This window comes from Typopeltis vanoorti, chromosome 17 (assembly GCF_054136105.1).
Source record: "Typopeltis vanoorti isolate ZY-2024b chromosome 17, IOZ_Tvanoo_1.0, whole genome shotgun sequence".
NCBI lineage: Eukaryota > Metazoa > Arthropoda > Arachnida > Uropygi > Thelyphonidae > Typopeltis > Typopeltis vanoorti.
In genome coordinates this window covers 83,411,678-83,439,035 of record NC_143565.1, presented here as the reverse complement: position 1 = coordinate 83,439,035, position 27,358 = coordinate 83,411,678, and the positions used below count along the sequence as shown (strand labels likewise).

The 27,358-nt window shown below is 36.7% G+C and overlaps 1 protein-coding gene across 4 annotated transcripts in view; it reads right to left on the bottom strand.

Annotated features, from left to right (window-relative positions):
* Positions 1-27,358, bottom strand: part of spas (spastin) — a 322,787-nt gene that overhangs the window by 7,262 nt on the left and 288,167 nt on the right. For all 4 annotated transcript variants that reach the window (XM_090407599.1, XM_090407596.1, XM_090407597.1 and 1 more), the window contains 2 exons: positions 14,477-14,547; positions 3,533-3,573 (listed from right to left, as the gene is read on the bottom strand). In XM_090407599.1, the coding sequence (XP_090263725.1) occupies positions 3,533-3,573; positions 14,477-14,547 (112 nt within the window). The remainder of the gene's footprint in view (positions 1-3,532; positions 3,574-14,476; positions 14,548-27,358) is intronic.

Sequence of the window (27,358 nt, the reverse complement as noted above, 5' to 3'; positions counted from 1 at the left end):
AAAAAAGCCTCTTATTCTCATCAAAGTCTTCCCATGACTTGTTCAGTTATTTTTACATTCCTTTTACAGCACTCTTTCCTCCCATTTAAGCCTTTTTTTTTTAAAAAAAAAAATAACCTCTTATTCTCATTGAAGTCTTCCCGTAACTTGTTTAGTTACTTTTCCACACAGCTTAATTATTTGCCATGAACTTTCGGCATGTCTTCTTTTCTAGGACTGCTTCCTTAATGTTTTGTATTCACCACAGTGTTCTTATTTTTCTGTCCTTGTGGACAACTTCACAGATAGAAAAATAAGAATATCATGGTGGACAGAGGAAGTTAAACAGTCCTGAAAATGAAGAAAGAAGAAAAGAATGTCTTTAGGAGGTAGATGAAATTAATGACAGTGTGATCAGTACTGTTCTCTTTGGAGGCCTGCAGAAATTTGAGAAAAGTTAGACATTTTTCTACAGCAGGGATATTAGATTATCTAATCCTTAGCCAAGCGATGGTACATATACTAATGCAGTTCCTTGAAGTCAGATGTTTTGGCTGCATGCTTATTGTGCAAGCCACCTGACAAGCATGGAAGTAGGCTGCCTCCTTGTGGCAGGACCTAGGTATCTTTAGGTGGCTTAGTTGTTTAATATGCTATATTCTCCTTTCAGAGGTTGGCAGCTCAAATAGAATTTGTTTCATCATTCTGAGTTCAACAAAGCAGAATGAGGACCCTCTCTTGATTAGGGAGAGATCATTGAACTCTTATGACTTGGATTCATGTGTTGAGGCTTAAGTGCTGTGAAGAATTCATGTTGCAGGTTTAATGGAATATTATCAGCACTGAGAAAGGATGATCATTCATGGTGAAGAAATAGCATGCAAAGCTAAACAATATGATAAGTCGAAACTACACTTATCAAGGCAATTAAATTAGCTGGCCTTTTTAAAAAGATGTCAGGACTCAAGAGTTATTCCTAACTGTGTTAGACTTAAAACCAAATTTAAATCAAATAAAGCCCTCCGGATATACAAAAGTCTGGCACTAGCACGTTTATGAGAGCAGATTACCATAACTCATTCCAGCCTCGCTACAACAAATGCCACCATTGGCTTGTTACAATCAGAGCTCTCCACTATACTCAATCCTGAACTTTGGTCCATTCTCTTTGGCATCTCAGAAGCTTCCTCTCAGAAAGAATTCCAAAAAATAAAAAATAAGCACATCAAAAAGTTTAATAACCTTTGTAAATCTAAATCACTACCTCAAGTTCAACCTATCGTCTAAAAGACTCAGCAAAGAGTCTTTTAGACGATAGGTTGGTGCCGTTAGTGCCCTAACTTCAGACACAATTTTTTCCATCGCATCTAAAGAAGTTCCGGTACTGGATATTATGTACAACATCGAATGCAGAATCTGTCACTTAGCTCCAGAAACAGCTAATAACATCAGACTTGACGTAGCTAACATCCTCTCCTGGTCGTCACCTCCAAAAATTAAATTTATCTTCCAGACAACTCTCTGCCCTCAGAAAATTACGGAAAGAAAAAAGTATTGTCATCACCAGAGCTGATAAGGGTAATGCCACAGTCGTTCTTAACACCTCAGAATATAATCGGAAAATGGACATTATTCTCCGTGATCATGCTACCTACATACAAACCACTTGAACATGATCTCACAAAAACTCAACCCATTCGGTTCTCGTCCCCCCCCCCATATATATGGTTTACCTAAAATCCACAAACCTAATTCTCCCCTAAGACCTATAATAAATGCCACCAATGCTCCTTGCTACAAATTGTCAAAGCAGCTAGCTAACTCTTTGACCCCCCCCCCTCAGTAGTCTTACCACATCTTATGTAAAAAACTCTACCCACTTTAAAAACGTAAGTGAAAATCTTACAGACATATTGGTCAGCTTTGACATCATCTCATTGTTTACCAATATTCCCCTAATTGACATCTTAACACTCTTAAAAAATGTTTTCCCTTCTGATATCTTAGAGCTCTTTTCCTTTGTCATCAACTCTGGTTATTTTTCTTGGAAGAACAAAATCTACAAACAGATAGAGGGAACTGCCATGGGTTCCCCCCTCCCCTCTTGCCAATTTATACATGGTAAAAATTTTGAAAAATGAGCCATAGACTCTTCTCCTCTAAAACCTTCTATCTGGCTAAGATATGTAGATGATGTGTTCTCTATTTGGCCTCATGGCCCAGACACATTAGATTCCTTCCTCAGTCACCTCAATAGTCTACATCCAAGAATCCAGTTTACGATGGAAAAGGAAAATAACAATAGTTTACCCTTCCTAGACACCTTAGTAACATGCCTTCTAATGGTAGTTGGGCGCCGGAGCCCCCTTACAAATATACAAGGACAAGCTGAGTTACATTTCACACAGTAAGCTAAAGAAACAATGCTTTGATCACCAGTTATTCTACTGGCATGACCTCTAGTGAAAAGAAAAAAAAAAAAACAGATAAAATTACAAATTAGTTATTTAGAAACTACATCAAAACTAAATTCTATTTAAGATAACATGAGAAAAACATTCTTTCTTATAGTTTTCTTATAGTACAATGAAGTCCTATTTTTAACATTACAACTGCTATTTTAGATTTAGGATTCTGGATTACTATAGTCCTGTTTATAGTTAACTCTTAGAGAGAATGGTTCCGTGAGTAGAATATGTGCCTTCCATATGCTTGAGATTTTTAGACCATCATTATTGTTCAGATTGGGGTGGTTGATTTCTACCCACGGAACCATTCTCTCTAAGAGTTAACTAATAAACAGGACTATAGATAATCCAGAATCCTAAATTTAAAATAACAATTGTAATGTTAAAAATAGAACATCATTCTGTCTTTTATAACTATAAGAAATAATGTTTTTCTCATTCTATCTTATATAGAATTTAGCTTTGATGTAGTTTCTAAATAATTAATTAATTTGTAATTTTATCTGTTTTTTTTTTTTTTTTTCACTAGAGGTCATGCCAGTAGAATAACCGGTGATCAAATCATTGTTTCTTTACAGCTTGTCCTTGTATATACTCCAGATGATGACCTTAATATGAAGGTCGAAATGTCAGGAAAATAAAAGAGTTATTTATAACATGGTTGTAAAGTCCATAATTTCTAAAATGATTTCAAGATACTCACATTGCATGTCTTGCAAGACACACTGGCAGTATAAGACTCACCACAGAATGACTTCACGAATCCCCTAGGTCTGGAGTTGGATAGCAGAGATATGGTTGGGGATATAGGTCCTTCTGGTCCTACATGTGGGACCATAGCATGTAGCAGTGTTTTCAGTGCAAAGTTAGAAAAATAAAAAAAAAATTTTACAGTCCCTTGTGGATGAGATTCACATAAAAAGGGATGTACCCTCTGTGATGCCCACCCACCATTATCCCTTTTCAATTCTTCCAAGATTCCAGGTGTATCTATATAGTTGAGATTCTAGCATAACTTCAGTTTAAGCATAAAATACATAACAAATATTAGAGCAACATCCATACCACCTAAGCTTAATTCATACCTCTTTAGGATCCACACTCCTGACTTCCTCAGGTCTCAATTCTAAGAGAGAAAAAAAAAAGTTATTTAAAAAAGATGAAGTATATAAAAAAGTTACATAATCACAACAATACATATTCAATCCATGTACATCTGTCATCTTCTGCACACACACACAGTCAGCATAAAAATAGTTTTAACATGTTATTCAAATTAAGTGGATATTGAATCCAACATTATTTCAAAGCCGAATAGAGAAACTACAAGAGTTTTGTGCCTAATATAGAAACTATAAACGTTTCGGCAGATCTAAGCATAAGCAAACCTTTCAGGAGAGGGAAAACTTGTAATAAAGGTGGAGTAAGATCTGATCACTCTCCTTAGTATTTCCCATAAAGTAAAACACATCTTCTAACGGACATGTATGATGTTATACAGCATGGGGGGGGGGGTCAATACCCAGACCGGTTTTGACCTTTGCTGAGGTCTCATCAGTGAGTAGGCAGAGATACGCATGGTGAAGTATAACCTCTGCATCACTACAACCTAGGTATTTACATTTTGGGTCTGCCTACTCACTGATGAGACTTCAATAAAGGTCAAAACCGCATAATGTATAACATCATACATGTCCACTAGGAGATGTGGTTTACATTATGGGAAATACTAAGGACAGTGATCAGAGCTTACTCCACCTTTATTATGAGTTGCCCCTGTCACTCTCTTTCTCCTTCTATTCCCATTATCTCTAAATACCCAAATTCACTGTTTTTAGTTCCATCTACATTCATTCAAAAGCATATAATATTGCACTTACCATTCAGAAATGGCAACGATTATCCTTTGTCCAAACTGCTAGCCTATTTAAATCATCCAACAGGATCTCTGCATCACTTTTATTAACTACTACTCTTCTCAATTTTCATTAATATATAATTAAACAGTAATAACCCAAATTCAGAGCCCTTTTACACATCACTGGTCATCTGCCTTCTCCTAAATTCCAATGTTACCATGATGCCTATCCATATCACCACTCATGTCGACTGCCCCGCCCCCAGGCTCCAGTTTACATAAAAAGGTCCCATGCAGTACCCTGCTGAATAACTTTGCAAAGTTCTGTAGTCAGGAAATTACTAAGACTAGACTTTCCCTTTCACAAAGCAGTGATGTCTCCCACAGAATATCATATTCCCATACACTCATTCTTGAATTCTATCCTTAACCAACTATTCCTGAAGTACTGACTGGTCTATAATAGCTGCCTCTCTATGTAACAGAATTTTCTTGTCTTCTCCACTACCATGGGACTCTGCCTGTGCTCAAAAGTAAAGAAACAGCTTGGGTTGGGACAATACCATTTTCTCTTGGACTTTTTTTTTTTTTTTTTTTTTTGAAACACCTAAGCAATATTAAGAAAATATTGACCCCATATTGACAATATTGCCCCATTTAACCCCCATGGTTACATTGATGGTGAAATTTAATATACTGAAACATTTCACTTTTCCACCTCTATTCTCATATAAATTCCTGTCGCATCGCTGCATTCACTATCTCCAAGTGAAGATAATGCAGTAATATACATTTGCAAAGTGATCACTCAGAAAGAGTGAGTATTTCTTCTGCTTCTATGACCATCCCTCCATCCATTTTCAATTAAAGTTGTCTTTGCAAAAAGATTCTTCTTGTTATTTGCTATATAAGGAAATAACTTTAAGATTTCCTTTGATTTATTTAGATAATTTCCTCTCAATTTGATTTTGCTTTCCTTACTATGCTGGTTACCCTTCTTGACTACTGCGATTTGTATTACTCATATTGACCACATCTCTTTATATTTTCTCCACAGCCCCTTGCCCCCATTCCTGCTTGATGTTACTCATCCATTTAACTGCTTCCTTGACCATTTCCTATGCACTGCTGACATTCTTCCCTTGTAGTGAATTATGTTATGACACTATGCCAAACTGAATATCACTGGCTTTGTAGGTTTAAAATATATCTCTTAACTGAAAATTCCACATGATTATTCATGTCTCAGGTACATGACTCTTCTATCACATGCTATTTTAGGTAATTAGATCCTCAGTAGCTGCTTGTTTAGAATTATGATCAGAGCAAATAAGGTTATGAAGTCATTTGTGATTTCTGTCTTACAAAATAGGCTGATTTGACTGTTCGGCATGATGAAAAATCTGGGAGAGGAGAACCCTACTACTTTTGTATGAAACTAGATAACCTACCTTCAGTTAAAAAGCCCTTATAAAAATTCTTTGCATCCTAGATAAGATTCACGATGTAAACAATTTTTATAAGGGCTTTTTGATGTATCACAAATGAGATACAGAAGCTTACCTCTCAGAAACTACATATCATCAGCTTCATATCCATTCCTTGAAGTTTATTTTGCACTTGGTTAGACTATAATAAATAGCCTAACTATTTATTATAGTCTAAAAATATCTAAAAATATCAGGACTGAGGTAAGGTGGTACATCCCTTGGCAACTCATAGCAAAGGTGGTCCAAGCTCTCACCACTCCTTGTCTCAGTATCTCCCATAATGCAAAGCACATCTCCTTGTGGACATGTATACTGCTATGTATTAAGGGAAGGGCCACCACCCAGACCAGTTTCGACCTTTATTGAGGTCTCGTCAGTGGGAGGCAGACCCAGAGTGGTGCTACTAAGGCAGAAGCAATGGAGAGGTCATATTTACCTATATATTTCTCTAAATCCAGATTAATTTAATAATAAGGTGATACACTGGTTGGCAACTCGTATAGGTAAATATGACCTCTCCATTGCTTCTGCCTTAGTAGCACCACTCTGGGTCTGCCTCCCACTGATGAAACCTCAATAAAGGTCAAAACTGATCTGGGTGGTAGCCCTTCCTTTAATGCATAGCAGTATACATGTCCACAAGGAGATGTGCTTTGCATTATGGGAGATACTGAGACAAGGAGTGATGAGAGCTTGGACCACCTTTGCTACGAGTTGCACCACCTTACCTCAGTCCTGAAGATATTTTCAGGTGCAAACTTTGTTTGCTTACACTTGGATAAAGGATTAAACTAAATTTGTCATATCCATTCCTGTTAGCTCCAATTTCTATAATAAATTTCTATGCAGTGTTCTGTCAAATGCCTTTGACAAGTCTAGCAATATCATGGTACAGCCATTTCCCTTATCTAATTCTGCAGTCACTATTATAAAATGTAAATTACTTGGATTAAACCAAGAATATAATTTCTTGCTATCTTTAATTTATAATATAACCTGGAAAAATTTCCAACATCATTGCTGCTTAGCTAATTTTTTTCTTAATTCGATTTGTTATTTCTTTCTTTCCATTCTAGTCACCCTTCTTGTTAGTACTTTGTGCTATTCATGAGATTACGGATCACTTTTTTTTTTGCAGCTCCTACTTTATATTTCTACTCCTTCACTTATCCCCAACTTGGTTTATCCTCTTGACATGAAGTCTGATACTGCTCTTCTTTCAAACAATCACTGACCATTTCACATGGACTGCTCCAAGCCACCATCTAAGTTTGTCATAATTACCAGCTTTATATGTTAATTTATTTTCATGGTATCAATAACACAGAATAAGAAAAGAATATTTATTGACTTATTTGCTGATATTATATCCAGCATTCTTCAGAGCACAAAAACAGTTTGGCACAGTTCACAAAATTGTACTGTGTACACTTTTGTGTACTCAATCAATAAATATTAATTATTTTCTTATCATTTTGTGTTGTCATCAATACCGAAAATAAATTAACATGTACTGCCAACACATAAGCTTTTCCATGTGCTTTTTTATAGTTCAATATATAAACCCTTTCTTGAAAGCGAATTCCATATGTTCAGCAACCTTCCAGAACAAGACTGCATGATCACTTTTTCTAACTGGAAGCAGAATGGTTATGGATGCATCCAGGCCCGGCTGGTGGCGTGTGCGAAGTGTGCAATATACACAGGCGCTGCAGAAGAAAAGACGCCTAAAAGATGTCAAAAAATATGAGATAAGAGTTTAAATGAACAACGAATGGTACATATAATTATGAATGTATGTCGTCTTCAGTTCGGGCCCCTTCAGATCTTCCTGGAAATGAACAAATAAATTCTGAAATTGTATCCTGGGCCTGATTATATCACTGTAATTTTTGATTAAAATTTACAAAAATATACCTAAAATAGTTCTTTATTTTTTGATGTATTATAAATCAACTTATGTTTAATTGTCGAGTTCTGCGTAAGGGCCGTATCCTAATTTTAATCAGATTGGATGCATGTGGTCTGGCCCTAAAAGTCGGCTAGATAACTCATTCTTCTCGACATTCGAGCTTGTTATATTAGCGGGCTGTTAGGGCGGCATCAGCGACACAAAATAATCGGCGAACTCTCTAGTCCAATGCAAAACATTCTTGTAAAATTCTCTTATCTATTTTCGTTGAATCTTCAAAATTAATTTATTTATTAATGCAAAATTAATGTAAAGAATATTTGAATAAATCTCTTAACTTTATATTACTATTTTATATTATTTTGAAATTTATATAACTTGAAAAAATTTGTATAAGCAGGACTAATCTGTAGGTAACATTATACTGTAAAGCGGTTTTCATTTGTTTTTCATTCCCTGTTCGTTTTATTCACGCTTTATTCAAAAAAACTTTTTTGGAAAGGCACTGTCGCACAAGAAAAATACTATGCACCGGTCCTGGATGCATCTTTTGATACTAATACAAGATTCAGCACTCTCAAAACTCCTTGTCCTGTTCATGACATGCTGTTTCAGGTAATTAACCCTTAGTAACTGTATAAATTCCATTTATGCCACACTAAGACTACTGCACACAGTAGTCATGATTGGCCAAATCATAGCTTTAATAGATCTGTTTTGGAAGGTGGCATCAGGCATATGGTAATACAACTAATCCAGCAAAGGTACTGGGTAATCATTGCTTCAATACTTGAACAGTTTAACCGAAACATTGATGTTAATTCACCTGAATTTTGAAGATTCTTTGAGGACAGCATTGGTACTATCTAGGTTTATCAGATTCCTGTAGTATATATGGTCCAAGTTTTACAATTGCACAGAAAACCTATGATGAAAACAGTCCTATACTCTAAAGGTTTGTTGCAGCTTGAAAGCTCTAATCAAAGATTCATCTCAAATATCCAAATGATGCACCAACACATTTTGACACCGAGTTGTCTCAGCAAATGTGAGCATTTGCCGAGTGCTGACTGTCTAAAATAGGAGGGAAATGATTTGTGTTGTCAGTTTTTTTTTTTATGTATGAGACACTGTGGAACAAGGAAACAAAATAAGTAATTTATTACCTAAACTAAATTCTTTTTAACTAAAAATTTTTTTAAATATTTTAGTTATTTCATGCTTTGTTCCATAGTTATTCTTTTGGAAAATTTGACATGAGTAATGTAACAGAGTTCAAATCTATGAGTGAGATTCTTTGCAATGGCTACTTTTGTTTGTATTATAGTTGACTCATTACAGTGAATTTGTATAGAACCAAATAAATAGTTTGTTACAGTGGATGGCGTAGGAAGTCAAAATTGTTTTCAGTACAATAACATTTTTATTTCATGAACGAATGAAAACAGCCTGTAACTTCCCCACTGTGGGATGAAGGCTCTAATTGCAAGAGGGTTAGGTCTACATATTTGTCTGGATGTATGTATGTATGAAGGTGAAAGACAATCACAAACATCCATACCCTAGGTGGGATTCAACCCTGCAGCCTCATATATGGAAAGCAGATATGCTAAACAATCAGCCAACCAGGCCGGCTTTTATTCCATAAAAGCTTTTATATATATATATATATATATATATATATATATATATTTTATATTAATTGTATTGCAAAGGAAAATGAAATAAAGTTTCTATTAAAAAGCATAACTCTTATGCAGTGAAATAGTTGCAAAACTCATTCATCCTTCCTGGATGAATATACAGGATGAAGGAAGAAAGAATACTATAATAATTCCTCAACTGTAGCAGGAGAACAATATACTGGTCAGATAACTGAAGAGTTAATTGAAGATTCATTCATTTGAAAGTTGGATAATAGAGAGAGATCACTGTACCTCAGCTATTACTCTCTCACACACACAAACGAATCCCACTCAGAAAGGTTGCAAACCAACAGCATATTAGAACAACGGATAACCAAGGTTTAGATAATCTGGGAACTCTACTCTAGAGACCAAACTACATAGTACTTTTCCAAGCTTTAAAAAATCAGAGTGGAGTTGCAAACTGAACACTGAAAACTGTTCCATGATAGAGAGTAGCAATGACAATAAAGCAAGTTTAAAATATAGTAAATCATGTAGCAAGAGATTTCAGAATTAATGGTAGGGACTATGTAGCAGAAATGTGTGAAAGATAAATTAGATGACAGCAAGAATGTAGGAAGAGAGGTATGGAATATGTGAATGATTGAAGTACATCTGATCATAGAAGGGTGCTGTATGCAAGAGATGGATTACATCTGATCATAGAAGGATGCAGGCATTTGGAGAGACTGTTGTATAATATTGCAGACTATATTGTAGAGCCAAGTAGAGTCTGGAGTAATAATAGCTATATGAATACTGGTATTACACTGGTTTTTCTGTATATACAAATGCTAGGAGCATTGGGAATAATGGGAATGAGAGTGTGTGTGATGCTGACTGACTGACTCAGTCTCTCCTATGGCTATCATCAGTGAAACTTGAGTTACTAAGAGAGATGTCCTAACATGGATAGAGACTGAAGAGCATAACATATTTCAGCAGGATAAACACTCTACAAGGTGGTAGAGTGTTTATCCTGGTAAGAGAATGAACTGTGTCCTCTTAGGGTAGAGAATTCAGAGAAGAAATGACACTACTGGATAAAGGTTGTTGATGCCCTATCTCTCACTAAGAGAATTTTAGATTTTATGGCTTTTCATACTCATCAAAAGGTACATATAAAATGCTACATACATAGTACAACATACACTTCACTGCCAAAAGCATCCATGGGACCCCTAGATATAACTGGCCTCCCATAAAGCACTGCATGGGATCTGCTATAAAAGGAAGGTAATGGACATTCAAGGCAACAGTTTTGCAGAACACAGCTGGCCAGCATGCCCAAGACACGTCAGTCAAGTGAATTTGAACAAGGCATGATTATTGGGCGGCATATAAATGTCAAGTCCATCCATGATCCACTTTATATGAAATTGTACAGAAATATGAGAAGCAAGGTGCTACAACAATCACACCATGATCAAGAAGTCCCCACCTCCCCATATCCTTTCGAACTGCAATAAATGGGCCATTGCCCAAGAGATCATGAAGACTCATAGGACTACTATTCAGGTCATCACATGCTGCTGTGTTAGTAGACCTGGCAAGTTCTCCTTCCATCTCAGTGTGGCCCATCAACACAAACAGTGCAGTGCTCTTCATGAGATAGAGTTTTCGAAGAGGAAGCGTTTCATCTCGGATGCGAATGCTTGGCAGCATATGCACTGGTGTCAAGAGCATCAGCACTGGACCAGTGACCAAAAGTGATGTGGAGTGATGAGAGCTGTTTTACTCTCCACCAGTTGGATGGACATGTGTGGATCTGGAGGTGCACTCACAAGAGACTGCCCAAGATGGCCTTATGCCCACAGTGAAGGACTGTGGTGGTGGAGTAATGGCATGAGCAATGTTCTGTTCTGCAGGTGTGGGCCTGTATGTAGTGTAAGAATGAGACTCACTGCCTCTAGGTACCAGGAGGTACTTGATAACCATCTTCCTGGAGCAATGGTAGAGTCTATGGGAATGCAACCGATTGTTTCTTCCAGCAGGATAATGCGACGTGCCATGTTGCATGTACAACACAGAGATTGGCACTAACCTGTTGCCTTGGCCAAGCTAGAGTCCCGATTTGAACCCAATTGAAGTGACATGGGATATTCTGGAGTGCCGAATATGCCTGTCACCTAAAACCAATTGTTGGAGTGTTTGAAGCCAAACACCAGAACAGTGTCAACAACTTGCAGACAGCCTTCCATGACGTGTTCAGCAATTATTTCACTGCAAAGGGTGGCCCAACATGTTATTGACAGCATCCATCATATATGGCCTGCCAGACAAGTAGTGTCTGGATATTTTTGACAGTGTGTATGTTTTTATTAATTGTTAAAAAAATTTTTGACATTGATATTATTACAGTAGTCCACCCTTATCTACAGGGAATACATTCCAAGAACTCTAGGATACCTGAAACTGCAGATAGTACTGAACCCAGCATGTACTGTTTTTTCCTATATATACATACACACGATAAAATTTAATTTATAAATTGGCACAATAAAGAGATCAAAAACAGTAACTAATAATAAAGTAGAACAATTATAATAATATACTGTAATAAAAGTTATGTGAATGGAATCTTAGCAACCTCAGCATACAATTTTTTTTTCTTTCCTTATGAAGTCAATAACTTTCACCTTTTCACTTACAAGAAGCACTTTATGGCTTCTCTTTGGCATATCCAAATTGCTAGCATCACTACTCTTGCACTTTGGGGCCATTATTAAGTACAATAAGGTTAAATGAACACAAGCACTGCAATACTGTGACAGTCGATCTGATAACTGAGGCAGCTACTGTGACTAACAGGTGTATACCTGTCTCTCTAAACCTCTTTAAAAGTGCATTACCAGTACCCCAAATGAATATCACATTCACTGGCAATTTGTCTTTGAGTCATGGATGTGTGCTAAGAAAGAGTACTTGTTTTGAATACTTTCTTGGAAATGTATCTATTTTATAGCTACATAAAATGAATAAACACTACAAATGTCAACTGGTTTATATTATTAACAATGCACTACAATACTAATAAACATTGTAGAGACAGTTAAAACATGCAGCAGTCAACCAAAATAGTGAGATAAAACCAAAACCAAACCAAACCAAACCAAAATCTTGACGAAAATTCGTCTTGTTCAGATTAATTTGTTCATTACGGTATTTAATTTGTACATTCATGACATACGAATTGTTTGAGTGGAAATATTCACAAATTGGGTGCAGCCATTGCCAATAAATATAATGTTGAAATCTTTCAGGATAATTTAAATACTGGCAGTATAGGCAAAGGAGAATGGATGTTGGTGTAATGTCACAACATGTATGGTTATCACATTTATGAAGCCAGTGATTCGGGAGTGTTGACAGACAGGGAGATGAAGTTCAGAGGACATATAGCAAAAGTGGCTAAAATATATGCCTCCATAGCACAAATGGAAGAACAATGATATACTGGACACTTTTATTAAAAATAGTCCGAGTTCGATTCTTGTCGTGATAAGAAGAATCTCTATATGGGCATTTTTTCAATTGAAGGCGAGTTAGCTGATCTCATATGGAGGTAGCAGGGTTTTTTTCTCCCAGAAACTTTGGTTTTAAATCCCACATACAGGTAAATCAGCCATGAGAACATGCAATTTACAGACAAAAAACTACTTTTGGTGGTGGTGATTGGCAGTAGATGGCATTAATGGTAGATGTAGTGGGAGAGTTAAGTAATAGAGGAGAGATTAGATGTTTGTAGTGAAGTGCCCTCCCACAGAGCCTTATAACGCGAGTTTTTGATGGCCAACAGCATGGCGGTCATCCCACATCTTTCTTACTCATCAGATTTAGCCCCATGTGACTTCTTTTCATTTCCATAAATGAAACTGAAGCTGAAGGGGTAGTGGTTCAACACCGGTAAGGAGATCCAAGATGAATTACAAGTGGTGCTCAATGTGCTTCAACAAAAAGACTTCCAGGAAGTATTTGGAGCATGGCAAAAGCATTAGGATTGCTGCATGAACTTGGAAGAGGACTGCCTTGAAGGAGGTTGAGTCCAAATTTAAATTGGATAGGTTGTAAAAGATTTTATTAGCCTAGTCTGGTTTCTTTTTTTGATAGTATACCTTGTACTTCATTTTATCACATTGTTCTTTGCAATTCGGTTTATAATGTTTCTACATTCATGAAGTGGAAATCACGCTTTTTTTAAATACTCACTGCAGTGTTCAAAGTATTAACCTTAGAGCACTGCAGTGTTCAAAGATTAGTATGAATTTTGCCCTCTTTGCCCCACGGAAAGAAAGGAAAGAAGAAAAAAAAAAGCTTTCAACAGCACGTTGAAAAGTCAAGTTACAGCACATAAGCGAAAGACAGACATGTTGATGCTAATTAATTTCTGCAATTGCACAAACTTATGAAATAAAAAAAAAATCCTTTTGCCCCAGAGAAATCATCATTATTATTATTATTCATTTATTTGTACACTGAAGTGTAACAGCATGAAACTACTAGAGAAGGTTTTACAATGAAAATTCACAGCTCTGACAAATATCACTGAGAAAACTTTAAAGAGCAAATACCTGTGCATAGGAGAAATTCTGCCACCCTAAATGATCAGTAACCCGAAGTCAAAAGCTGAAAAGATATACAGTAATCTCTTAATTATCTTACCTCAAATGACCAAACCTTTAACTGGGTTGGAGTGTCAACGACTTTCTGATAAAGCACTACCAATATCCAACTGACATATAGCTTTCACCATTGTGGTCAGATAGTTGAGATACTACTGTAATCTATCAAATTTCAGCAGATGTGTCAGCTGGCAGGGTATAGTTTAACTTAATCCTGCAATTGTGTAGATTAGTGTTTAGATAAATTTACATCTGTGACTATTTCAAAGGCATTTTTCTCATAACAGTATAGTAAAAAGATGCTGGCCTAAAGAAAGTATGAAATGCACTAAAGTATTATATTTTACTAACGCTGCAACAGCTGTACATATTGTATATTCTAGTTTCAATATATGATCAAAAGATGATCATGAGACTTCCCCCATAGGAATAAATAAATACATGTATATGCATATTTACCTCTAATAGGTCCTAATGCTGCATCTTTTGCCAATGCTGTTAAGTCACTTCCAGAATATCCATCAGTCAGCCTATACTCAAAAGAAAGAAAGAAAGAAAAAAATTAAATGTCTGAAAAAGAGATAAGCTAATACTCAAATGATTTTAAGATGCACCTGTGGCATAGTAAATCGATTAATAAAGAAACACATAAACCACAGTGATATCTTTAATTGGTAAAAGGACAAATATTTTGTACTAAAATTAATAGTACATCTTCAGTGTCTGTTATAGTAATAGGAATGGAATACAAGCAAAACGTTCGGTGGATCACCTATTAAAATACAATTGTTACCGCTTGCTAGGAAATAATAGAAATTAACAAATTTAATATACTAAGATTAATGGTTTTTTACATAAGATAAAAGTCTCCCAGATCTTTGAGAGAGACAGACAGTCATTTTTATTTAAATTCGTCGGTGCAAGATAGTTTAACAACTTTCTTTGAATAAGCGTTCATATTTGAATCTGAAACCAGTGCTTTAGCAAAAGGCCTTGATTTTGCTGTTATTCCTTCATGCATTCCTTATCTTGAATTCTTACCTAATATAGAATGGCTACTGTCGAGGCTAGCTGGTGAACGGACGTGTTATCGGAGAGCTCCTGAGAGATTTGTGTTTTTTGTTGATTTATTGGTGTTTTGGATTCAATTTAATGGACTTAAGTGTTTAATTTTGGTATATTATTGGAGCTTTATTAGCGTGGTTAGTGTACTAAAGTGTTTTATAACATAATCTATGTCGGGAAGTCGCCGCTAGATGAATTCGTAATGTGTAGTGTTCGTGCAAGCTCCAGATAAGATAAGTATCATTTTCAGTTATCGATACAAATTACTTAATATTGTGTAGTTTTGTTTTGTTTGCCTTGCGTATTTTAGTGCGTCTATTTTTGGTGTGTTATAACGTATAATTTGACAAAACACGTTACAGATAACTATGGCACCTGTGCGAAGGAAAATGGCGGCCAGTAATGAAGGTTCGCCATCGTTATCAAAGACCGGTAGCATAAAAGAAATGAGTCAGTGTACTAGCTGTGAAATGTACGCTTTGCAGAGTGCGGTCGGAGTGTGGTTAGATGATAATAAAGGATTGAATGTGTGTAGAAAATGTAGGGAGAATGCGGAATTGAAGTGAATTTCGGATCGTGAGTGTGATATTTTTGTCAACCTTCAGAATGAAGGAAATAGGGATATGACAAGAAACGGCAAGGTTGTACATGAAAATTGTGAGAGTGTGAATGTAGAAAGTGTGAATGATAGTATAAATGGTTTCTCAGAGAACAAAAAAGATGAGATAGATGCATTGAGTGAGATCGCGTTGTTGAATAGTGCGATACAAAGAGCAAAACAGCAGCTAGAGTGCATGAACAAAAGTAGACTGAATGAACCAACCAATAATAAAAGGTATGACAGGAAAAATAGACGTATGAATGTGAACATGAACAAAATGAAGGATAGAGTGCTGTATGGAGACTCGTTAGTACGAGGTGTGTTAGTAGAGGATTTGACAAAATCGTACCAATCTGGTGCGACCATAAAGGACGTAACTGCGTCTATTAGAGAGCAAAAGGAAAGGGTGAAAGAAATGATTGTTGTGGCAGGTACGAATGATTTGAAAAGGAGATAAAATGGAAATGATAGAAGACCTGAATGAATTGTTTGAGGTAGCAAAAGAAAAGAGTGAGAGAGTTAGAATGATTAGTCTTTTGCCATGGTATGACAGTGAAATGTTTAAAAGGAGGGCTATAATTGCGAATGACTTTATGCGTGGGTTATGTATGACGAGTGGTGTGGAATTTGTGGATGTGTGGAGTGAGTTTGATGGGCGAAAGGATCTAAATAAGATGGATGGCTTGCATTTGAATGGTTACGGTGTAAGAAGACTTGAGAAAATGTTGCTGAATGTAGTGGATGTGCAAATTCAGGGAAACTAGATTTGTTAGGGGGCGGGGTTGAGATACAGTCCTTATGGAGGCAGATGAATGTAAGAATGAATATAATATGCCAGAGCAAATAAGGACAACAAATCTGAGTGGGATAGTTAATATAAGGCATCAAGGTAGGGTTGGGGCTAATGGGGGTCTTAAATTCATGTACACTAATACTAGGAGTATTAGGAACAAGAAGGAAGAGTTTTTGGCCATGGTTGGCACTTCCAGACCACAGGTTACAGGTATTAGTGAAACATGGCTGACTGTAGATGATATAACTAGTGGGATTGAATGTGATGGGTATAGTGTGTTCAGGAATGACAGAGAGAATAAAATGGGGGGAGGAGTATTGTTGATGATAGCTGATGAGCTCCAGCCAAGGAGAATAGAAGTTGAATTGCAGGATAGAGAAAAGAGCACATTTGAGGCCATTTGGTGTGAGATTGTGGCTAGCAGAACTAAATATACAATTGGGTGCTGCTATAGACCAGGTGATGGAAAAGATGGTGGTTACAGTATGGACAAGCAAATAGAAGAAATGGGTGGAAGGAGGGTGATTATTATGGGAGATTTCAACTATGGTCGCATTGATTGGGGTGAGGAGAGGACACACGGGAGGAAGGAACTGGATTTTATGCGGTTATTAAGGGATAACTATCTGCGACAGCATGTAATGGAAAATACTAGGGGTCAGCGAGTGCTTGACCTAGTAATTACATCTGAGGATTTGGCTGTAACAAATATGACCACATTGCCACCAATCGGTGAGAGTGATCATAGGGTCTTAACTTGGGAGGTGGCTAAAGGTGCAGAATTTTCAATTAAGACAGGGTACATGTGGAATTATCGGTTCGAAAAGTATGACAAGCTTAGGAGTTTGATTGGTTCAGTGCCATGGCATGTACAACTGCAAGGACTAGAAGTTGATAGTGCATGGGAGGTAGTTAAGAAGTGCTTGTATGAAGCAATGGCTGACTGTATACCTAGAGTCCGAATAATAAATCAAGTAGGGGTTAAATGGATGAATAACACCATTAAGCTTGAGTTGCAAAAAAAGAAACAACTATGGAGGGAATTTAAGGAGAAGGGTGACCGGCAGGCACATGAACGGTATAAAGCGCAGGCCAGAAGGGTGACGAGTGTGGTAAAAAAAGCAAAAAAGGATTACGAAAGAACATTGGCCATGCAGGCTAAAGAAAATCCTAAACAGTTTTTTAGATATGTAGCAAGTAAAAGGAAAAATGTACATGGCAGATTGATTTTAAAGAATGCCGATGGTAGGGAGGTAACTGAATCAGTTGAGATAGTTGAGTTACTGAGTGAGCACTTTGCAAAAGTATATCATCCAGGTGGTGACATTGCAGAAACGAATAAACCAGTAGATTATACGGGAATTGTGGTTAATGAAGTGGAGGTGAGTAGTCTATTGCATAACCTCAATGTCAATACATCTGTGGGATTGGATGGTATACCAGCTCGTGTTGTACGAGAAGCAGCTAAAGTACCCTTGACCATTTTGTTTAATTTGAGTCTCGGGTCTGGGTTAGTCCCGAGCGGGTGGAAAGAGGGGAAAATAGTTCCACTGCATAAAGGTGGTTCCAAGACTGCTGTTGTAAATTACCGACCGATTAGCATATCAGGAATCATTGTCAAGGTCTTAGAGAAAATAGTCAAGAGGAAAATACAAGATTGGATAGAAGAAAATGGGATACTGTATCGGGGACAGCATGGTTTTGTGAAGGGTAGGTCATGCCTCAGTAACTTGCTCACGTATTATAACACAGTGACGGAACTGGATAAGGGTAATGGGTTTACGGTGATTCTACTGGACTTTGCCAAGGCCTTTGACAGGATTCCACATGGAATTCTAATCAGTAAATTGCAGCATATGGGAATGGACATAGGGTTGGTGAGATGGATAGGAGGGTGGTTGACGTAGAGATATCAGAGAGTGGTTTACTCGGGAGTAGAGTCCACAAGACGGCCTGTGACTAGTGGTGTGCCACAAGGATCTGTTCTTGGACCACTGCTGTTTAATTTGTTCATAAATGATATAGGAAATGATCTGAGAGGAACAGTTCATTTGTTTGCGGATGATGCGAAGTTGGGTAGGGCAACAGTGAATGCAGATGACGTCAAAATTTTGCAGGATGATTTGGATAGATTGGAGGTCTGGGCTAAGGAGAATGGATGTCAGTTTAATGTGGCAAAATGTAAGGTTATGCATTTTGGGGTGAAAAGATTGGCGGCAGTTTACTGCATTGGTGGAACCGTGCTCCAGGAAATTGATGAGGCATGAGATTTAGGAGTGTTGGTAGATAAGGAATTGAAATTTAGGGGACACATTGCAAAAGTGACCAAAACAGCTCATCAAATCACTTGGTTGCTGAAGAATACGTTGACAGGCAGAGACAAGCAGGTTATTGTTCCTCTGTATCGAGCCTTGATAAGACCCCATCTAGACTACTGTGCTCAGATTTGGTCACCTAGGTTTCTTCTTGATGGGGAGGTTGAGAGGATCCAGAGGCGAGTGACCAAGATGATAGCAGGTCTGTGGAATGAACCGTATGAGAACAGGTTGAGGATTTGTGGGTTGCAAAAATTGGTTGATAGGCGGAGAAGGGGAGATATGATTGAGACATTCAAATTACTGAAGGGTTTCCATAAAATTAATTCAGAAGATATTTTTGAGAACAGGGCTGGTTGTGGGAGGACTAGGGGACATCCATGGAAACTGGGCAAAAGTGTGGTTAGTAAAGGTGTGAGAGCTGGGTTCTTTACTTTTAGAGTAGTGAATGAGTGGAATGCGCTCCCTGAGTCTGTGGTGGATGCTGTGACAGTGAATGAGTTTAAGGCGAGGTATGATAGATACTGTATGAATGTCAAATAGTTGTGATGAATATGATTTGGGGCCTCCCTCGATGAGTCTAATGACTCCCTGGAGTTGCCCGTAATAATAGTAATAGTAATAGTAATAGAATGCTATCTATCAGGACTTCCTAGCGAAGATGCCAACAAACTACGTTTTGAAGTTGCGACTTCGTTATTCAAAATCAAATTACCTCCATGCAATTTATCAAATGCTGAAATCAAAGGTCTAACTTCTTTAAGAAAAGACAATACAATATTAATTTCTAAGGCCAATAAAGGAAAAGCTATTGTGATCATGAATAAGACTAACTATGAGACAAAAGCATCCAGCCTATTAGAAGACACGACCTATCAAGAGATCACACGTACCTACTAATTCTCAAATTAAAGAACTAAATAAATTGCTTCATCAGGTTATCAGTTGGGATCCTAACTACACACCTACTTTGGAAGACCTCCTCATCTATATGGACTCCCAAAAATCCATAAAGAAGGCTGTCTTGTGTGACCTATCGTGAATTGCATCGATTCTCCAAATTATCGGATTGCAAAAGTATTATCACGTTCCTTAAGTGCTCTAACTGGTCATTCCAGATCCTATATAAAAAACTCAACAGATTTTCTTGAAAAAATCAAAGATATTAAAATTATGGATTCTGAATTGTTTAGTCAGTTTTGATATCATTTCTCTGTTCATCAATATCCCATTAACCAACACAGTCAATTCTTTATATGAAGATTACCCTCCAGATATCGCAAGGTTATTTGAATATGTCACCCGCTCAGGTTATTTCAGTTGGAAAAACAAAATCTACAAACAAATTGAAGGTACTGCCATGGATAGCCCTCTGTCTCCACCTATGGCAAACTACTATTTGAAACAATTCGAACATACTATGTTCTCATCCATTCATCCTCAACCATCTCTTTGGTACCGTTACGTCGATGATGTTTTAGCTGTTTGGCCACACACTGAAGATGAACTTTCCACTTTTCCACCACGGACAAATAAAATACCTTCATCCACACATCCAATTCACTATGGAAAAAAGAAAACTCTGGTACTTTACCATTTTTAGACATCCTCCTTACGAGAAGGTCTTCTGGTACCTTATCTACAAGCGTCTTTCGAAAACCCACATTTACTGGCAGATACATTCACAAAATGTCTGCGCACCACATGTCTCAAAAAGTTGACATTCTTAAATCTCTAATTCATAGAGCACATAAAGTTTGCTCTTCCCCAATAATCTTACAACAAGAACTTTCCATCATTAAAAAGTTAATGGAATCAAATGATTACTACTCCAATCAAATCCAACAGATACTTGACTCTTATGTTCAAATACCTACAGCTTCTTCAACAGTCCGCAGAGTTCCTATTCCGTACATTCCAGAAATCTCAGAACCTATAGGCAGAATTCTGAAAAAGTATCAATTGATTGCAACATATATTCCTATCAACAAAATTTCTTCTTTATTACCTTCTACAAAGGATAAACTGTCTTCTCTATCTTTGGCTAGTGTTTACCAAATACCTTGCAAATGTGATGTCTCTTATTTTGGACAAACTGGCCGTTCTTTGGAAAAAAGAATAAAAGAACATCAATATTATATTGATTATAACAAGCCCCTGAAGTCTGGTCTGGTGCAGCGCAGTACTGACTGTACTCATAGTGTCCAGTGGGATAAAGCTGTTCCCCTCCATAGATGCAGATTCAAATATGAACGCTTATTCAAAGAAAGTTGTGAAACTATCTTACACTGACCGAATTAAAATAGAAATGACTGTCTGTCTCTCTCAAAGATCTGGGAGATTTTTATCTTATCTAAAAAATCGTTTATCTTAATATATTAAATTTGTTACTTTCTATTATTTCCTAGCAAGTGGTAACAATTGTATTTTAATAGGTGACCCACCTAACGTTTTGCTTGTATTCCATTCCTATTACTGTAACAGACACTGAAGATGTACTATTAATTTTAGTATGAAATATTTGTCCTTTTACTAATTAAAGATATCACTGTGGTTTTTTACATGTTTCTTTATTAATCATTAATATTCAAATAGCACTCAAATTTCCATGTGGATGTGCTCTGGTCCTCTCTCCACCCTTCATAAAATGAAAATTTCCATTTACCCATATCCATCAATACGACCCTTTTAGAAGTTTGCAGGTCTATCATATTACCCATATTTCTCCTGCTTATTGGCATCTAAAGTCCACAAATTTTCAGTCTGTCTTCAATCTACTTTCCACAGTTCTGATATCTTTAATACTTTGCTCCCTCTGCAAAGTAGTCCAAGTAAGGTTGTTTCAATGCATAACTTCATATTTATCAGCACTGGCCTGACAGCCACTGTCACATGCCCACAATTCCAACCTATTCAAATCATTCTGTAAGTGCTATATTGTCAATCGCATTCCTGCTTACTCTGTCCACCTTTGTTTCATTAACAAACAGTTGTTTGTCTCCTGTCAGATGCTTCCCAGTAACATTAATGACAACATATCAAATACTAATCCTTGGGGTACACCACTAGTGAATCTTTAACTTGCAGACTCATGTCTCTTCCCCCACCGCCACCCCGACCCCACTTTTTTGATACCTGCCGATCAGTCATCCTCTTATCCAAACTAATAGTTTATAATTCCAACTGCATCTTCCAACTTGCAACAGGCTTCTCTCCAACATTGTCAAAAGCATTAAGTTCAGTAAAATATTATAATGCATCCATTCCCCCCTCATCTAACTCAAGTGTGATGTTGTTAATTAACATGAGCAAGTTGCTCAAACATGATCTTAGTAAATCCATGCTATCCATTGCAAAATACAGATTTTATGTGAACCCACTTCTATACAACAGCTCTTACCAACTTTTGTAAAAATCTTCATCACTGCTCCAGAGATAGTGATAAATCTCTAGTTAGATACATTAATCTTTGTATCATTCTTTTGCAATGGAATTATCATAAATTCTTTCACTCCTATGGAATCTTTCCTGTGTTGAGACTCCAATTGTACAAAACCAAGTCATCAGCAGAGCCAGTTCAGCTGAACATTTAGCATACGTCTTGATATCACATTCGATGATATTGTGGAATTATCATTCAGTTCATGCAGTTACACAAACTGAATAAGAATTCCATGATAATTACACCTGAGTAATTATTGTGGAACATGAGTTTTTGTCATTCAGTGTAGAGATAGTGTTAAACCTTGATAAGTGGGAATCGTAAAGAATTCCACATCTATCATTGTTTAACAGATATTGAAATAAGATACAAAATTTTATGTAGGAAAATGCTTGCTTCTAAGTATGTGCTATATACATGTGATATAATATAAAATTATGTTAGCATAAAGAAAAGGGATTGTAAGTTGTTAGAGGAAATAATAATTTTTTGATTGTGCAAGGCCGTTAATAATGTATAAATTGAACAAAGGTTCAAAGAGCAAAGGCACGCCAACAGAAGGAGAGGTGGCCTCAGGCAGTCGTGTGCTCACTGCACGTGATGGAGGGTGGTCAGAAGAAAATCGGAAACAAACAGTATGAAGCGAGACCCACATGGGTGAAGTGCTACACATTGGGTGAGTTACGAAGGTTGCAGTGATTACCGGTAGGGGAGATAAAAATAAAAGGGTTAGGACCCCCCCCCCCCCCGCTCTCGTAAATTTTTTCTTCCCTTGGCTGGTGGTCGGAAGTAGTCTGGCAGGTAGAAATTTGCATGGAGGAGCAGCTCCCCCCCCCACCCGGTTGGTAAACCGGTTCTCTGAGCTGGTAAGCTGGTTATTTTTGGATCAGATGCTCAGAGCTTGCTCCACCTTTGCCGCAAGTTGCCCCTTCTTGCACTACTTCCGAGTTGCCCTCATGTTGCACTACTTAATAAGACTTGAAAACAGCCATTTTTGTTCAATATTAGCTTTGTCTTATATATCTATAAAAATAGTGCAACATTTAATATTTTTTTATTTAAAAAAAATGTATTATTTTCCTCAAATTTCTTATAAAAATAATTACACTGCCCACACTAAATTATCATTATTATTAATTACTATTAAATATATATGATATTAATTATATTAAGAAGCTGGACAAAAAACGTGACACAAAAACATTACATAAAAATGCTTATCATTTTATATCTATAGGGTAGATGTACCATGTATTTGTAAGGTTGTATGGAGCTAAAAGTTTATATCTTTGCCTCCTTGCGCTATATTAATGTTCCCTTTCTTCTACCTCTTGCCTTGCTTTAATCTCTACCGCACATATTGTCAGCTTTATTCTCTTATAGCCGCTGGCTATATGTTTACTATCTGTCTAATCTCTCACACTCTATCTGACAAAATTTATATATTTTTTTTGACTGTGCCAGCTAGACTGCACTTTCGAGAGCGAGGGATTGGAGTGTAGATTTATGACAATGTAGGGACTTGAAACCTTAATCGGAGCTCTCTCTTTATCTTATTTTATCATTATATCAGTCGTGACAACTTGCTACTAGCAGATAGGTTCGCAATTTTTTTGGAGATAGTGCATTGATAGATATCAGATCAGCGTGTTGTTTACAAGTTATTTATTATAACTGAGCATATACAGTCTAACATCAAATAGATATAGCTACACCTTCCTAGTTTTTCTAAATCTTGATTCTAGGCTTTTATAGGATTTAAGCATTGCACTAATATAAATTGAATGATGCTCTCTGACAGTTCGAGACTAACCTTCTGACATATTCTACATTACTAAAATAACAGTTCATTACATACATTTACACAGCTACTTATTCCATGCCACAAGAGTACTAACTTATCACAGTTACTTACAGATCTTCCTTCACAAACAATCCTTTACATTTAGTTCAGTCAGGATGTCTCGTTCTTCTGTCTTGCTTATAGCGCTGCTCCTATTCTTCAGGATGTTGCGACAATGAACTTCATTCTTTGTGATAGTTTGATGCGGACTGTGGTTGATGTTCCCCTTTCCTTTCCTTGGTCGTTGATGCCTGAGGAGTTCTGGGACTACATCAACAAGGCAGGGAAGAATAAGCACTGAGAACCCCTTTTCCTACTTATGAGGTCGCTTAAATATCTTTCAATTTCCTTTGTCTTTCACCTATGCATGTTACACACTCACCCTTAGGCATGTTGACGTCACTTTCATGCACCTTTTCTGAAGTCTTTGTTCTTGGCGCTCTCTGACGGTCACAAGTCACTGTGACTTTTCCCTCCAGGAACTTCTTTTGTTCTTTATTAATCCAGACACCCTTTTTTCTGACTCTCATTATTTAACAAAGAAAGTTCTCTTTCTTTTGTGCTGAGCACAATAATTTACAAGCAATATCAAACCTTACATATATTATGTATTATAAACTATTATCACATATACACTTTATATCACATTTTATGTATGATTTAAGACCCTTGTAAAACTGACATGATAAGTTATAGAATCACTTATCGTGTGAGATTTTACAAAGGATCAACCTCCCCCTTTTCCCTTATGCTTTCAGGAGACTATCATCATTTCTTTTAACCTTATTTTCATCGCTTTCCTTTAAATCAGTTTCATTCCCATAGGTCATGGACAAATCTAGATTCAAGTGCCTTGCATTTTTGTTTACAATTATTCTCGTCTTATATCCCTCAGTTTTAGTGCAATTTATAGTTAAGCACAATTTTCCTTTAACTTGTTGATTTCTGGTCTTGCCTATTTTATTGTCTCTGCTTCTTACCCTTCTTTTCTTCTGAGTGTCGAGTTGTGTAACTTCATTGTTACCATTCTCATGATTTTCAGTCATGATTCCCTTTTTTTTTTGGGGGGGGGGAACTCACTCTTGTAGTAACTTAGGGATGACTTGCTTCTATCTATAGGACTATTCAACTTCAAAATAACTGCTTGTTCCTCCCCGAGTCCAATTAATTCTTTCTTTGCATCTTCTCTTGTCGTTTCCTCTAAAATGTTTCTTCTGTTCCATCTTATGGCTAACCTCTGGGCTCTATGATGTGCGATCAGGGCACTTAGTTTAGTTATACTCTACTCCACAAAGAGAAATTTTACCATTCCAGAAATCACAGGAAAACTGACATCTTGGATAAGAAATCCAAGTCAAGAATTATCTGGAAGTTGGATTTGAAGTCTCGGGGAGAATAATTAACTCTTGGGAAGTGCTCAAGGAAAAATATGGTATGTTGAGCACCACTTTTACCTTTTGTGGCATGCATATCTCAGTCTCAGAAAGTCCTGTGTCTGATTGGTTCATTCAATTGAACAATATTATCAAAAATAAGGTTTCCCACTTTGTTAAAAAGTGACCATGACATTAATGAGACTTGAGATCCCATATCCAGCAGAATCTCACAGGGCACCAGCTCAACCAAATTTGTATGACTTATTAGACCTCGTCTCGGTATTATTAAGTTCACTGCATGAGCTGCAAAATTATTTTTGAGAGTTGCCACTAGCTAGCATGATGTTTGAGTTGTATCTTGTTCGTTTATAAGTGTACCCTTTCTGTTTATAACAATTCCTTGCCATGTGTCCTAATTTGTTACAGTTGTAACATTGGGGGCAAGGGGACTTCTTTCTCTTGTCCTTTCTCACCTGCAACCTTGCCAGATGATTTGTTACAAGAATTACTTACTTTAAGCTCATCCAATAATTTAAATATTTTCTTTTGCCTTCTAATATTGGCTTTTGTTGTCTCTCCACTTCTTGCCTAATGTAATTCTTCAGCGATTCCAAATCTAGAATATCTGTTGACCCAGATCTAGACTTTACCTTTGCATCAACAGATTTTACAGCATTATCACCTCTATCTCAACCTGTAGTATCTGCTGTTATGGAAGCAATTTTTGAGCACTCTTACACATCACTAAAGTGAATTTATATACTATTCATATGCCTAGTCCACCAGCCCATTCAAATCTAACAGCAACATCACATTAGAGCTCTGACATTAACTGTTAAATAACTGAAATCTCCTCTCTCTCACCCTGAACTATTTCATATGAATCCCACTTGCATTTACCATCACAGGAATGGGCTAAGATTAGATAACGTAGTTTCTCTAATTTAGAAAAAAAAACTTTAGGCCTCCAATAAAGAGAATGGTGGTCTCACACTAAAATCATCTTTAACCTAAAATGATCTGTATATAAATTAAATTAAAATCCTATGACACACTGCTTGCCATCCTTTTCCTTCAAGCTTCAAGAAATTGCTTTTGCATATATAACTTGCTGGGATCTATCAGTCAACCATCTTTGTATCAAAGCTATCACTTAATTATTCTTCATGCTTCCATTCGCTCAATTTCAACAGCAGAAGCTTGATTCCATCAAACGATTTGATAATTTTCTGTGAAAATTACAGTACAAGCATCTCTGCCACAGTCATCATTTATCATGAAATGTAATGAAGCTGAAACAAGACTATCCCTTTACAAATCCATGCTAGCTACTAACCTACCTCTCCAATATAATTACACTTAATATACCAACTGAACTAAAGTTTGCAACAATAATTTGAAACCACCCTCTTAATATATGAAGTGATACTATTTTCTCTTATTTCCATCAATAGAACCATTCCTATTGTTAGTCTGGTTAAATAACCAAGTCAAGGGAACTGGTAAATCTTTACATATTTCCTTAACATAAATGGCGATATTCCCAGTTTTATAGTCTTTTTTTATCATTTAGCTTAAACTTACTAACACTATTCACAAACAACAGCTAGTCTCTTCCTTTCCTTCCTCATCATATTCAGTGCTACTTCCATCCTCCCAACATGAAATATATTGACCAAATACTTGAACATTTTTAATATATATTCAGCTAACATCCCTGTGTGCTGTCTCCGACCACTGATTTGTCCTCTATACTAACCCTTGCTAATCATGACATGATAGGTCCCTGTTAAGCCAAATAATCACTCTCACCAACTAGCGGCACTGGCAATTTCTATTATCAATATAGACATTAAAATAAATACAATAATTAGACTTCATGTTCCCTCTGCCATATGTTGTATTA